We start from the raw sequence: 12,895 nt of genomic DNA, 5'->3' as shown, positions 1-12,895 counted from the left end.
AGTCCATCAGCAAAGTATTTAGACTTAAATCTGCATTAATTTATTTTTGGCCGATCAGGGCAGCACAACAAGCTGTAAAACACAACACTGACATATTAACACCTCGTGAAGTTGATATTGCGAATATCTTAGCAAACAGTTGCCTTCTTCTGCAGAGACCTGCCAAAGCTAGCACAGAGGAGAAGAAGAAAAAAAAAGCCAGATTTAAAAGGTGAACATTTCTTCATCACTGAGGGCAGACGGCAGATTTAAAAAAACAACTTTTAGATGGAGCCAGCTGCACTGGGAACGCTCTGTGACTGAATCACACAGTATGGTACAGAGTGCTGAGGTAAAAAAAAAGGCTAAGTCTCCACCAACTCTTGAGAAAAATATCTGGCTCTTTAGCTGTTAGATGTTTCACTTTCTTCACCATCTAGTCTCTGACCTGAAGGTCAGGTGATTAGGAATGATGGTGCACATAAATGAGCATTCAGTTTAGCACCTTCTCATATTTTTTACTGAGCATCAAACCTCAGTATCAACCCTGTGTGTATCAGCACTGCAGTAAAAACCTTAATGACCCTCCCGACCACACACATCCATGAAGCGTTTCTCCACTGTGTCAGCCACAAAAAATTTAACTGGATTTTTGAATGAGGAACAACAATGTGGAAAACCCACATCAGACAGAAAATATTATTCTAAGGAGATAATTTTTTATATGTCTTAAAACATGTGAGGAGATGATCTTTTAAAGTAGACTCCGTGCAGTCTAAACCTCACCCCCACCCACCCCATGAGACCACTCTTTGCTAGCTTGCCGTTCCCACATCCAAAAAGGTAGAGAACCCCTACCCATAAGGCATTTAATGTTTGTACAACACAGTGTTACACAAAAGCATCACAGTGTGATCTGACCTGAGAGTCTCCAGTGTACAGTGTGGACTCTCCAGTCCAGCAGAGAGTAGTTTCAGTCCTGAATCCTGCAGGTCGTTGTTACTCAGGTCCAGCTCTCTCAGACTAGAGGACTGGGAGCTGAGAACTGAGGACAGAGCTTCACAGCTTCTCAATGACAGATTACAGCCACCCAGCCTGAAGGAGAGTTAGTGATAAAGACAAACATTGACATGGTTTCTATTGTCTACAATGTTAGAAACACATTTCTATGGTTGCCCTCTCTGACTTGATGAGTCGAACAATTAAGCATTAGGGTCTCAGGAGATGAGAACTATTTTTCATTGTGAATATTACTGGAACCAAACAGCAATTTATCAAAATATATAAAATACAATCTTATTTCTGGGATCACAATAATTTACAGAAATTAATTTCAGCCTTAAATGCATTACACTGTATTTCCCCCTACATTCCTACATCTTCCTGCTTTCACCTGTGGAGGTACAGTCATACTGAAGAAACAATTTGAAAGAATGTTCATTTCATCAACTAACCATTCAGATGACTAGATCTTCTCACTTTACTGAGACTTTTTCAGTAGGCCTCGTAGGAGAGTCTGATTGGTCTGTAGAGAAAGACCCAGGAGAAAGCGGAGGAACAAGTCCAGGTGTCCATTTGGACTCTGTAAAGCCTTGTCAATAGCAAACTTGTGGACCTCTGTCGTAGATGTTTTTCTGAAAACCATTTGCACATGTTCAACAAAAGTTTGGCTTTGCTCAGACATCACATTCTTGTTTTTCTTAACGAGTGCCCTCTCTACATGCAAAGCAGCAAGAAACTCCTGAACACTCAGATGGACGAAGCTAAACATCTTTTCTTCATCATTCTTACTCCCATGTTCCTCTTTAAAGACCTCTGTGAACACTCCTGAGTACACCGAGGCTCCACTGACATCAATGCCGCTCTCTTTTAGGTCTTTCTCATAGAAGATCAGGTTACCCTTTTCCAACTGGTGGAAAGCTAGTTTTGCTAATGACTTAATGTACTGAATGCACTTTCTTTGGTCATACTTCTTTTTTGTCTGATCTATCTGAAACCTCAAGAATTCTGCATACATCTCAGTCAGGGTCTTGGGCAGCTCTCCTCCCTCTCTGGTCTTCAACACATCCTCCAGAACTGTAGCAGTGATCCAGCAGAAGACTGGGATGTGGCACATGATGTGGAGGCTTCGTGATGTCTTGATGTGGGAGATGATTCTGCTGGCCTGCTCTTCATCTGTGAATCTTTTCCTGAAGTACTCTTCCTTCTGTGGGTCAGTGAACCCTCTGACCTCTGTCACCATGTCGACAAACTCAGAATGGATCTGATTGGCTGCTGCAGGTCGTGTGGTTATCCAGAGGCGAGCAGAGGGAAGCAGATTTCTCTTGATGAGGTTTGTCAGCAGCACATCCACTGAGGTGGACTCTGTCACATCAAAGTCTGCATCCTGGTTTTTATTGGTAGAGCAGTCCATTTCAAGTCGGCTCTCATCCAGTCCATCCAAAACAAACAGAAGTTTGAATTTGCTCTTGTCATAGTTTGTGTTTCCTGATGACTGCAGAGTTGTAAAGATGTGATTCAGAGCTTCTTCCTTGATGTCTCTGGTCTCCCTGATACATTTATGAATGAGCTCTGCCAAACAAAACTTTTTTCCCTTCCTTAAATTCAGCTGGCGGAAGGTGAAGGGGAATACGAGATGCACATCTTGGTTGTTTCTTTCTTCAGCCCAGTCCAATACAAACTTGTGCATAAGAAATGTTTTTCCAATTCCTGCGATCCCATTGGTCAGCACTGTTCTTATGGGTCTGTATTCTCCAGAGGGGTGTTTGAACAAGTCACTGGGTTTAATTGGTTTCTCTGTTTCTGTTGGCTTCACCACTGCCTCAATCTTTCTGACTTCATGCTGTGTGTTAATGTGTACATCACCCCCAGCTGTGATGTACAGCTCTGTGTAGATATCAACCAGACGCTCCTTCTTCTGCATCCACCCTTCTTGTGTACACATGAACTTGTCCTGAAGGTTTGATTGAAGCATTTGTTGGTAATGTGAGATGGGTTGTGGCTCTGGTACTGGAACAATCACATCTGTGTGACAAATAGAAAAACCCCATTAGAATTAGCCTGTACGTCTACAGATGCCTCTTTTCTCATGAGCATCAGTAAATGTTTTTTTGGTATTTGTGTTACAGCAACCTAACCATCTAACATTTAGGTTTGAACACATCATTCTCATTTATACACCCCAGCTTTACAGTATTTAAACATTTATGCATTTAGCTGCCCAGTACAACCACAGCCCTGGTGTTGCTGCCACCTACTGGTTGAACTGTCACAAACGATAGTCCTGTAGCATAAGTTTCTCTATTCTCCTTCTGTCCAGGTACACACTCTCTCTCTCTCTCTCATGTACATAAGTGTGCATTTTTTTACTCTCTCTCATTTTGGGGAATCTGTTAAATTATGTTTAAATGTCAATATCAAAGACTTTCTTCAACTAACTTCAACGATTTCTTCATTTAAGCCATCAACCTGTCTTTTAGACTCCATTTCAACTAGGCTGCTTAAAGAAGTTTATCCCTTAGTTAGCACTTCTTTACTAGATATGATCAATCTGTCTTTATTAACAGGCCTGCGCTCCCAGGATGCAGGGTTACCTGTGGTTCCAAGAGTCTCCAAAAGTAGACTGGGAGCCAGAGCCTTCAGTTATCAAGCTCCTCTCCTGTGGAATCAGGTCCCGGTTTGGATTCGGGAGGCAGACACCATCTCCACATTTAAGAGTAGGCTTAAGACTTTCATCTTTGATAAAGCTTATAGTTAGGGCTGCCTTGGGTGAGTCCTGAACCATCCCTTAGTTATGCTGCTAGACACCTAGACTTCTGGGAGACTTCCCATGATGCACCTCTATCCTCCTCTTCCTCTGTATGAAATCTAATGTACTAACTCCACATCTTCTCTCTCCCATAGTTTTGTGCTTTCTTGTCTCTGTCCTCTCTCCTTCTGTCGCTTTCAGCAGAGCTGAAGAGTCTGGATCTATGATTGCAAAGCACCTTCTGTTCCTGCTTAACACCTGCTACTACAAGTATTATTAGTCTCATTATAGTATTATCATTATTAATCCTATCATAATTACTATTATTATTGTATTAATATTACTACCAAAACCATTACCATTACCATTACTATTATTTTAAATCTCAATATGGAATTGTTCTGCTGTATGTTCTCTTTCCTCCTGCTGTCTGGTTCTGGAGTGGTTCAGTCTTTTTTCTTACTCTGACAGTTCTGATGTAAGGTAACATCCTCATCCTGTGTTGGATCCTGTTCATTCTGTGTCTGTTGAAATTTACAAAATATATTTTTAGTTCAAATTTGATTGTGAAATATTACGTTATTACTAGTTTTGACAAAGGTCATGCGATAATAATGCATTAAAGCAAAATCGTTTTAAAGGTACAATGTGTAAACAAGGTGACTCACTGTCATCTGGGGCTAACTGGTTAGTATGCTAACTTCAGTAGATATTTCTGCAACACAATACATATACATCTTTAACATAACGTCAGAACTGTCACTTCTTAAACATTGCACCTTTAACGTAGGTTCTGTTATTATGATCCTTTGTCCTGAAGTCGGATGGCAACTAGCCAGCAATGGATAAAGAAAAAATTATTTTGAATGTCAAGTTCAGCTACAAAGCCCTGCCAGATGGGTCAGTAGATGAGACCTAAGATATTTACAGTTACTGTCGATGTGAATTGAGTTACTACAGGAGTACATCTAGTCTTAAATACCATTTGCTAGCCAAGCACACAGCTTATGCAGACAGCCCTGCCAACCCTTGAAACATCTCGTTTGCAGGAGACCACACTTGATAGTGTGCGAGGGAAACCCCTGGACAAACCTACAAACATCAAGTTTTCAACAGCAATAGCTCAATGGCTGGCTACAGCTTGCAGGCCAATTAACATTGTGGATGACAAGGGTCTGTGTGAAATAATTCGGATCGCATCCAACGACTGCACATATGAAGTGCCTTCGAGAGCCACTACCGTATTGAAGATACACAACTTGTATGAAGACCAGAAAGGAAAAGTAGCTGAGGAGTTGGGACAGACTACGACAGCTGCACTCACTGGACACTGTTGGACTTCAATCAGAAATCACAGTTACCTCGAGGTGACAGCGCATTATTTTGACCAGCAGTGGGACCTTCGGTCGCATGCATTGACTGTTATGAAGACAGAGGAGAGGCATTTTGTTGAAGTGAGCGCCGAGCACTTTATGCAAGTAGCAAAACAGTGGAATAGTTGTGCTGCGCATACATGCTCCATCACAGTGTCTCTGCAGAACAGTTAGTTTGACACCACATACTCCTAGAAGAAGGAGACAGGGCAAATCCTGCTGCCCTATATACTAACAACATGCCACAACCTGAGGGACAGTGAATGACGACCTACACACACACACACACACACACACACACACACACACACAATTGTTTTAAAAAATGTTGCAGTGTTTTGTTTTCACTTATTTATATTTGTATTTTTTAATTGCAAGTTTAAAATTTGTATTATTACCTTACTTATGTATATATATATATTTTATAGCACTTTCTTCCGTTTATGTATATATTTTTATTTCACACTTGCTTTGGTGATGTTAACATCTGTTTCCCATGCCAATAAAACCCAACTGAAATGAAATAAATGGAACTGAATTTAACTGACAAAGAAAAAAGAGAGAGAGAGAGAGACTAGTGGGTGGAAGAGTGTGGTGATGGTAAGTGACTGTCCCTCCACATAAACAAATGTCCATAATTTGTCCATCTCTCAGCCTGTAAACATAAGCTAGCTTCACGCTTTCACTCATTCCACTTTGAGCAACAGCTTTGTTCTGTTGCAACATTGCTGCAATCTGCACTAGTATATTTTGATTTGATTCATTTTTATGGGACGTTTGTGCTCTAAAATTATTCTTTCAATTCAATTTCATTTCAGTTCAAATAGCTTCATTGGAATGAAAAAAAACATGTTGTTGCCAAAGCAGTTTACAGAAGATTCACATATATTACATATACATATTAAATACACAGGTGCCACATATGAAGGTTCTATATTATTCTGATGCAGTCCATTCTTTGATTGCTATACAGTACAGTACACTGCAATTTTATACAACTGAATACAATTGCTGAATACTATCCAAATCCCTAATTTGGGGGATCTTATAGTGTGAATCCTTCAGGCTGTGGTAGGCAAATACATATTTAGCTGCCAGAGGAGCTGCTGTCCCTTCAAACTGCCAGTTTCTCTTCTGGGGTTAACATTTGGACATTTGTCATTTTCTTGGCTGTTTCCCCGTAGTGGAAATCTCTTACTGAAGAGAACTTCTCACAGTGGAGGAGGAGGTGCATCTCTCTCTCTACCTGTCGAGCAGTGACCACATACACACTCCTCTCTGGGCGGCCATGTCTGTCTGTATCTTCCTGTTTCTGCTGTCAGTTGGTGGTCACTGAGCCTGTATTTGGTCAGGATCAGTCTCTTTCGTAGCTCACTGAGCCTGTATTTGGTCAGGATCAGTCTCTGTTTCGTATCTCTGACAGAGTGGAGCTACTCAGACAATTTATATTCTCTGCTTAGAGTAAAATAACAATTTTGTCTACTTTGGGTTTTTGTTTCATGTCTCCAGTGTTCTAAATATAGATCTTTTGACTGATTCATAATTAGTTTTATTCTGTTGTTTTGAATCAGTGCTGATGGGAGCCTGTTTTCAGGGTCCAGCTCTTGGGTTTTTAGTGCTTTGAATGGAAGTGTGTCTTTTGGACTTAAATTTAAATGTGTCTAAAATGCTATTGTCCGTTTTTGTATGTTTAACAGTAATAGGATATGTCCCAGTTCTGCTCGACAGGCGTTATTTGGAATTTTCCTTAGATGTGTAGGTCATCTGTTGGTGATGGTGGGGGTCTTCTGTGGCTGGGTGTGGCACAAGGTTGGGATATAGGATAAGGAGGGAGTGGCGCTGCAGGGGGGTGTCAGGTAGAGTTCCTCCAACTTCTTGTTGGAATCTGGGTGGCGTGTAGTTCCTGGGAGCAGCAGCTGTGTGGGTGAGGCTGTTGGGGTTGCAACCAAGGGTAACATCCTTCAATGTTTTAACAAATGTTCTCATGCCAGGCTTGTTCAGGTGTATCCTGTCATAGAGATCCCGTGATCCAATGTTGGTGTGGTGGGCTTGGTGGATGTTTGGGAGGGCTGCACAGCTCCTTGAGATTTCCATGTTGATCTCATGGATGACATATGGAGGAGTGACTGTCCTGGGGAGAAGGGTATATATAATCACCCTGCTGTCAGGGAACTCCCTGGAGGCCCTCATAGCCACTTTGGTCATGGCCTCAGCAGTGCCCCGGTGTAGGGTGTGGGGGTCATTGTTGCCTGTATGCACCACAATGTACTGGGGGCTCAATGTGTCCTGTCTAAGCAGCTCCATGGCATGACCTGTGTTTCAGCAGTATTTGTCTGTGGTGTTGAGGCCAGGGAAGAGGAGTTCAGTGTAGCGCTGCTACAGTTAGCAGGGTATTTTACATCTCTGCTGTATCTGTTTGGTTTGGTTTGGATTTGTTTCACTCCTTTTAACGTTGCAGATGAAGTGTCTTTGTCTTCTGTTGCTTTTCCTACGGACAGTGGTTATATTTAAAAAAATTATCGAAATTATTACAGGGACAATTCAGTAGTTGCTGGATATTGGTAGGGATATGTGCCTACATAACTGAACTTCTCAGAGGAGAAAAGTTTGTTTCCTGCTTACTTTATTTATTGTTTTTATTTTGTATTATGCTGTTTTGATCCCACATAGCAGAAGGGGATGTTTTTCTGAGCCTTTATTTTCCCCATGTGAAGTTGGACACAATTACATTTTGTGATTTGTGTTAGAAGTGTGTAGGATCCAGGTAGTGATCTTGAAGTGATACCTGTGGTAGTTTAGGTGTTATCACTTCCTGGTTTATTTTGTAGTATTCTCCTTCTATTGTATGTCTTGTGTTTTGACTTCCTGTCTTTTTTATTGAGTTGCAAAGTCCTCACAAAAATTTCAGTAACAGCTACTTAGTATTAAAGTCTAAGTCTGGTTGCATCACTCACATGTAAGTGCAAAGTCTTAGCAAGTAAAGTACATGTGTGTATTGTCCATCAGAAGTTAGGACTGAGCAGTCAGAGTGGCCTGTCAGAGTTGGCAGTTAGTGTGTCGAGGCGAGCCCGTCTCGTCTTTGTATTGACTTTTATCTACAATCGCACCACCTCGAAGATTTGCCTCCCATTCAGCCTGAACACACATTTTGGCTGCCTCTGATTCTATATACACTCAGTTTCTGCAGTGTTCATCACAACAATTTAAGACCGTTATAATATCACAGAGAATGAAATTTAACATGACCTGGACCCAGATGAAAATTGATGGATGGATTAGCCAATTAAAAAGTAATTAATTCTGATGAGATTCTTGCTGCTGTAGCTGCAGTAGTAACAGTGTTAGCTACAGGTCTGATGGTGCTGAGTGAAACTCCACAAACATGACTGAACAGCTTCCTGCAACTCAATCAACTGTCACAACAATCCAACTTTAGTTTATAGATGTGTAACGTCTCCCGACAGCTCGCAATCACATACAAAATAAATGTAGAACTTAAAAAAATATTCAAGACCAATAATTAAAGACTTTTTAATAGTTAGTAGGGCCTTTTTAGGGAACTGAATTTAAAGCTTTTTAAGACTTTAAGGCCTGCATTTACTCTGATGCTGCTTTGACTAAATCTCATCAAGTTCTCCTGCCTTTGTTTTCCCTCCAGTTTTGATTGTTGGTCCTCCCTTGATTGTTTGCACCTGTGTCTCGTTGTCTCACCTCCACTAGGGTATTTAGTCTGGGTCTTTTCTTTGTTCAGTGTTGGATCATTGTTGTACACATGGTGTTGTTCCTGCCGAGCATGGACTGTAAGTTTGTGTTTGATTCTTTGTTCTCCCGTGGACCTTGTTTGGATTTTTGGATTTTGCCTGCTCCCTTGTGAACTGTGTTTTCCACCTTGGACTCACTCCCCTGCTTTCACCTCTGCCTGTACATGCCTGCATTCCACCCCACAATAAACACGGTAGTCATTCCAGCTGCTTCACCCTGAGAGTGCTTCCTCGTCATCTGCTTTTGGGTCCACATACCTCCATACAGCACCTCTTACGACAATACTACAAACACTACAACAAAGTAATGGCAAATTTAGCCGACCAATGTACCTGTTGTACAATGTGTCTCAAGGACGTGCACAAGTGTGGGCTCAAGTTGACTGAGCAACAGCCCATTTGCCCTCTTTGGCTGAGCTGCCTCTCTGGAGGAATTAGTTTCTTTAATTTATGCTGTTGTGGCTGCATAAATACGAGTAGTCCATAATTTCTAAAGTTAGACTAAATTAAATTGCCATATCAGACAAACGTTTATTACTTTGATAGTCGTGCCTCTGCAGGACACAGAAATGGGGCGGCCCTATGCCTCCTGTCATGTGACACTGTAGCATCCAAACTCAGTATTATTGCCGTTGTGTGATGGCTGTGGCAGCTCCGGTGAGTCTTTTGAAATTGTGGCAACGACGAATGGTATAACCAAAGGGATGCCCTGTGAATAAAAGTCTCCACATATGCTTCCGAACAATGTGCAGCTTGTCACGTTTGCATCACGTCACACAATATCGCCTTATATTAAGCTGTCACATGAACCAATCTTAGCTAGCTAGCTGGCTAACATATAGGCAGTCTGCTGAGGGAGGCAAGTAAGGAGCTAACTTTGCAGAGTCAGACTACCAGCAGGCCAGCAGGTGAAGCTTTATGATAGAAATGTCAAGCAACCATTTCCTACATAATTAATTTAATGTGAAGTGGATGTCCTGATGTGTCTGTCAAGGCGTTACTTACTGCTTTATTATATGTTGGAATAAAATAATTGTTAAATATTTAAATGCAAAGTAGTAATTCCATTTTGATACCTTCACTTTTTTGCATTAAATCATACTGGGATGTTTGCTGAAATTGACTGAATGTGGCACAGCAGCATCCACTAGTACATATTCTTACATAAAAAACTAGATATAGAAAACTCCAGTCTAATTTCTGGGCTTCACCAAGAAGCACTGAGTCAAGTCACTGCAAGTTTGAATGCTGTAGACAATGTTCTTAATTCTGATTGTAATAATTCAATTTAAGATGAGACGCAGCCACAAGGCTCCAGACCAGAGAGTGAGGTCGAGCATGCTGAGCATCAGGAGACATCAGACAGGGACATATGAGGGTGGTAATGGCTGAGTGTGAGAGAGTTACTATAGAGGGCCATGCCAGTAAGAGTGGGATAAAGAGAAAGACAGATGGTGTGGACAACGGTTTTCTTTACAATTCTAAATTGTATGTATGGGTCTGTTTTAGTGAACCCTTATACTGTAGCATAAGGTTGGACACACTACATTGTGTGAGATGCTTACTTGGTCGTGTTAATAAGTAATGTCAAATTTAGCAGGTCAATGTGCCCATCTGTTTTGTGATGAACTATGGACAATCATGCGATTAATCGTGATTAGATATTTTAATCTAATTATTACATTATTATTACAGGACATTATGACATTATATTATTGTATAATAATGGACTTATTTCTCAAAAATATAACAATTTGGTTCTCAAAATCTTTTTTATTGAGTTGCAAAGTCCTCACAAAAATTTCAGTAACGGCTACTTAGTATTAAAGTATAAATCTGGTTGCATCACTCACATGTAAGTGCAATGTCTTAGCAAGTAAAGTACATGTGTGTATTGTCCATCAGAAGTTAGGACTGAGCAGTCAGAGTGGCCTATCAGAGTTGGCAGTTAGTGTGTCTAGGCGAGCCTGTCTTGTCTTTGTATGGACTTTTATCTGCAATCGCACCACCTCGAAGATTTGCCTCCCATTCAGCCTGAACACACTTCTGGCTCCCTCTGATTCTATATACGCTCAGTTTCTGTAGTGTTCATCAAAACAAATTAAGACTGTTATAATATGACAGAGAATGAAATTTAACATGACCTGGACCCAGATGAAAATTGATGGATGGATTAGCCAATTAAAAAGTAATTAATTCTGATGAGATTCTTGCTGCTGTAGCTGCAGTAGTAACAGTGTTAGCTACAGGTCTGATGGTGCTGAGTGAAACTCCACAAACATGACTGAACAGCTTCCTGCAACTCAATCAACTGTCACAACAATCCAACTTTAGTTTATAGATGTGTAACGTCTCCCGACAGCTCGCAATCACATACAAAATAAATGTAGAACTTTACTGTTACTGTCTACCACAGCCAAGAAAAAAATATTCAAGACCATTAATTTAAGATGTTTTAATAGTTAGTAGGGCCTTTTTAGGGAACTGAGTTTAAAGCTTTTTAAGACTTTAAGGCCTGCATTTACTCTGATGCTGCTTTGACTAAATCTCATCAAGTTCTCCTGTCTTTGCTTTCACTCATTTATAATGGAGTCATAATGTCACATAGAGAAAGTCAAACTTTATTTTTTCAAACTTAAAAACTACACTTTGTCTTTCAGGGCTTCCATACTTACCAGAGAATACAGCAGCTTTACCTTCACTCTGAGAGGAGGACGGTCCTCTGTTCTCTGAAGTCTCTCCAACATCACTGACATCCACTGACACTGAGAGAGATAGATTATGTGTTATATTTTCAGTTTGACTTATTATTTATTATTAAGTTAATCAGTGCTTCTTAATTAAGAAGTTTTTCACTTTCACGTGTAGGTTATATAATTTCGTCTTGTACAGCTGATTAGTTGGAGTGTGATCGCTGTTTAACTCCACTAATGAATCTTTATTTGTAGGTACAATTATTCTGAACTGTGGTTCTACAGACAGGGAAATAAATTAAATAATGCAAACTACTAAACAATAAAGGATGCGATAAACTCTAATGACAAATTAATATATCTGTAGCATAAAAACATTTCAGTTCTCATTGATAAATTACTGAAACATCATTTTCATAAACAGCAACAACATTAAACAAAAAGGATGAACAGTTATGATTAAACTTACTGTCGTGCAAATACTCCTCACCGTCAGCCTGTATACATATAGATGTGGAAGAAATGTGATTCTGAACAAGGTTCCTGCACCTGAAGCTGGAACAGGATGAATCTCTCTTTAATGAACTTTTGGCTGCTAACAAGGAAACCATCACATGGAAATGGCTGCAAGCAAACCTTTAACAAGAGATGACTGGACTACAACTGTCAATGAAATAAACTGTATGAAAAACTTTAGCTTCTCCTGAAGGAACAGAGGAACTTCGAGCAGGTCAGAAGTCTTTCAGCATGGTTCAGCCGCCATGTTGACTTAGTTCCTTTTGTTTAACGTCATATGGCCTAAGCTGCCATTTTGGATCTCTCTCTCTCTCTCTCTCTCTCTCTCTCTCTCTCTCTCTCTCTCTCTCACCCTTTGTTCTGTAGTTTAGTGCATTTAGAGTTGGACTTCATATTGTGTGTTTTTGCTTTTATTACCTTTTAGTGTATTATGTGAGATTCAATCAATTGATTGGCTATCATTTCTCTTTAAGGAGAGTGGTGATTAACTGAAGTTATTTTTTGTGATTATCTTTGATTATTCTGCCATGATTAATTGATTGCACCTACACAATTTGATGCCCCTTTAACCCTTGTAAATCCCAACATTATTATATACTGTGTATACAGTATATACTCTTAGTGTTTAATACATAAACTCTCCAACAATGACCTGCAGGAAACTACTGCTTTATTTCACGTCCATCAACATACCAACCTCACTCATCTCATTGTTTATTCACTCAATACCACACTAATAATAAAACCATCCACATTACTGACATTAATATCTCCCAGTGTCTCAAACCAAGGAGTAAATAAAGGAGAATGAAATCACGTAGCGCC

General features: G+C 40.2%; 3 protein-coding genes across 6 annotated transcripts in view; all 3 read right to left on the bottom strand.

Annotated features, from left to right (window-relative positions):
- The window catches only part of LOC122873026 (NACHT, LRR and PYD domains-containing protein 12-like), a 657,912-nt gene that overhangs the window by 436,750 nt on the left and 208,267 nt on the right, over window positions 1–12,895 (bottom strand). Inside the window, exon 12 of the mRNA XM_044189262.1 lies at window positions 901–1,074. Within this exon, the coding sequence (XP_044045197.1) occupies window positions 901–1,074 (174 nt within the window). The remainder of the gene's footprint in view (window positions 1–900; window positions 1,075–12,895) is intronic.
- Window positions 1–12,895, bottom strand: part of LOC122873083 (E3 ubiquitin-protein ligase Midline-1-like) — a 243,179-nt gene that overhangs the window by 45,440 nt on the left and 184,844 nt on the right. The gene's annotated exons all lie outside the window — the stretch shown is intronic.
- Window positions 1–12,895, bottom strand: part of LOC122873028 (NACHT, LRR and PYD domains-containing protein 12-like) — a 1,034,258-nt gene that overhangs the window by 1,010,453 nt on the left and 10,910 nt on the right. For 2 of the 3 annotated variants that reach the window (XM_044189269.1, XM_044189274.1), the window contains exon 2: window positions 11,558–11,626. The exons of the other annotated variant lie outside the window; for it this stretch is intronic. The gene's annotated coding sequence lies outside the window, so the exon portion shown is untranslated. The remainder of the gene's footprint in view (window positions 1–11,557; window positions 11,627–12,895) is intronic. 3 annotated transcript variants of the gene reach the window in all.

This window comes from Siniperca chuatsi, linkage group LG3, assembly GCF_020085105.1.
Source record: "Siniperca chuatsi isolate FFG_IHB_CAS linkage group LG3, ASM2008510v1, whole genome shotgun sequence".
Taxonomy (NCBI): Eukaryota; Metazoa; Chordata; class Actinopteri; order Centrarchiformes; family Sinipercidae; genus Siniperca; species Siniperca chuatsi.
Note: the sequence above shows the minus strand (reverse complement) of the source record. Positions and strands in the feature narration are given on the sequence as shown.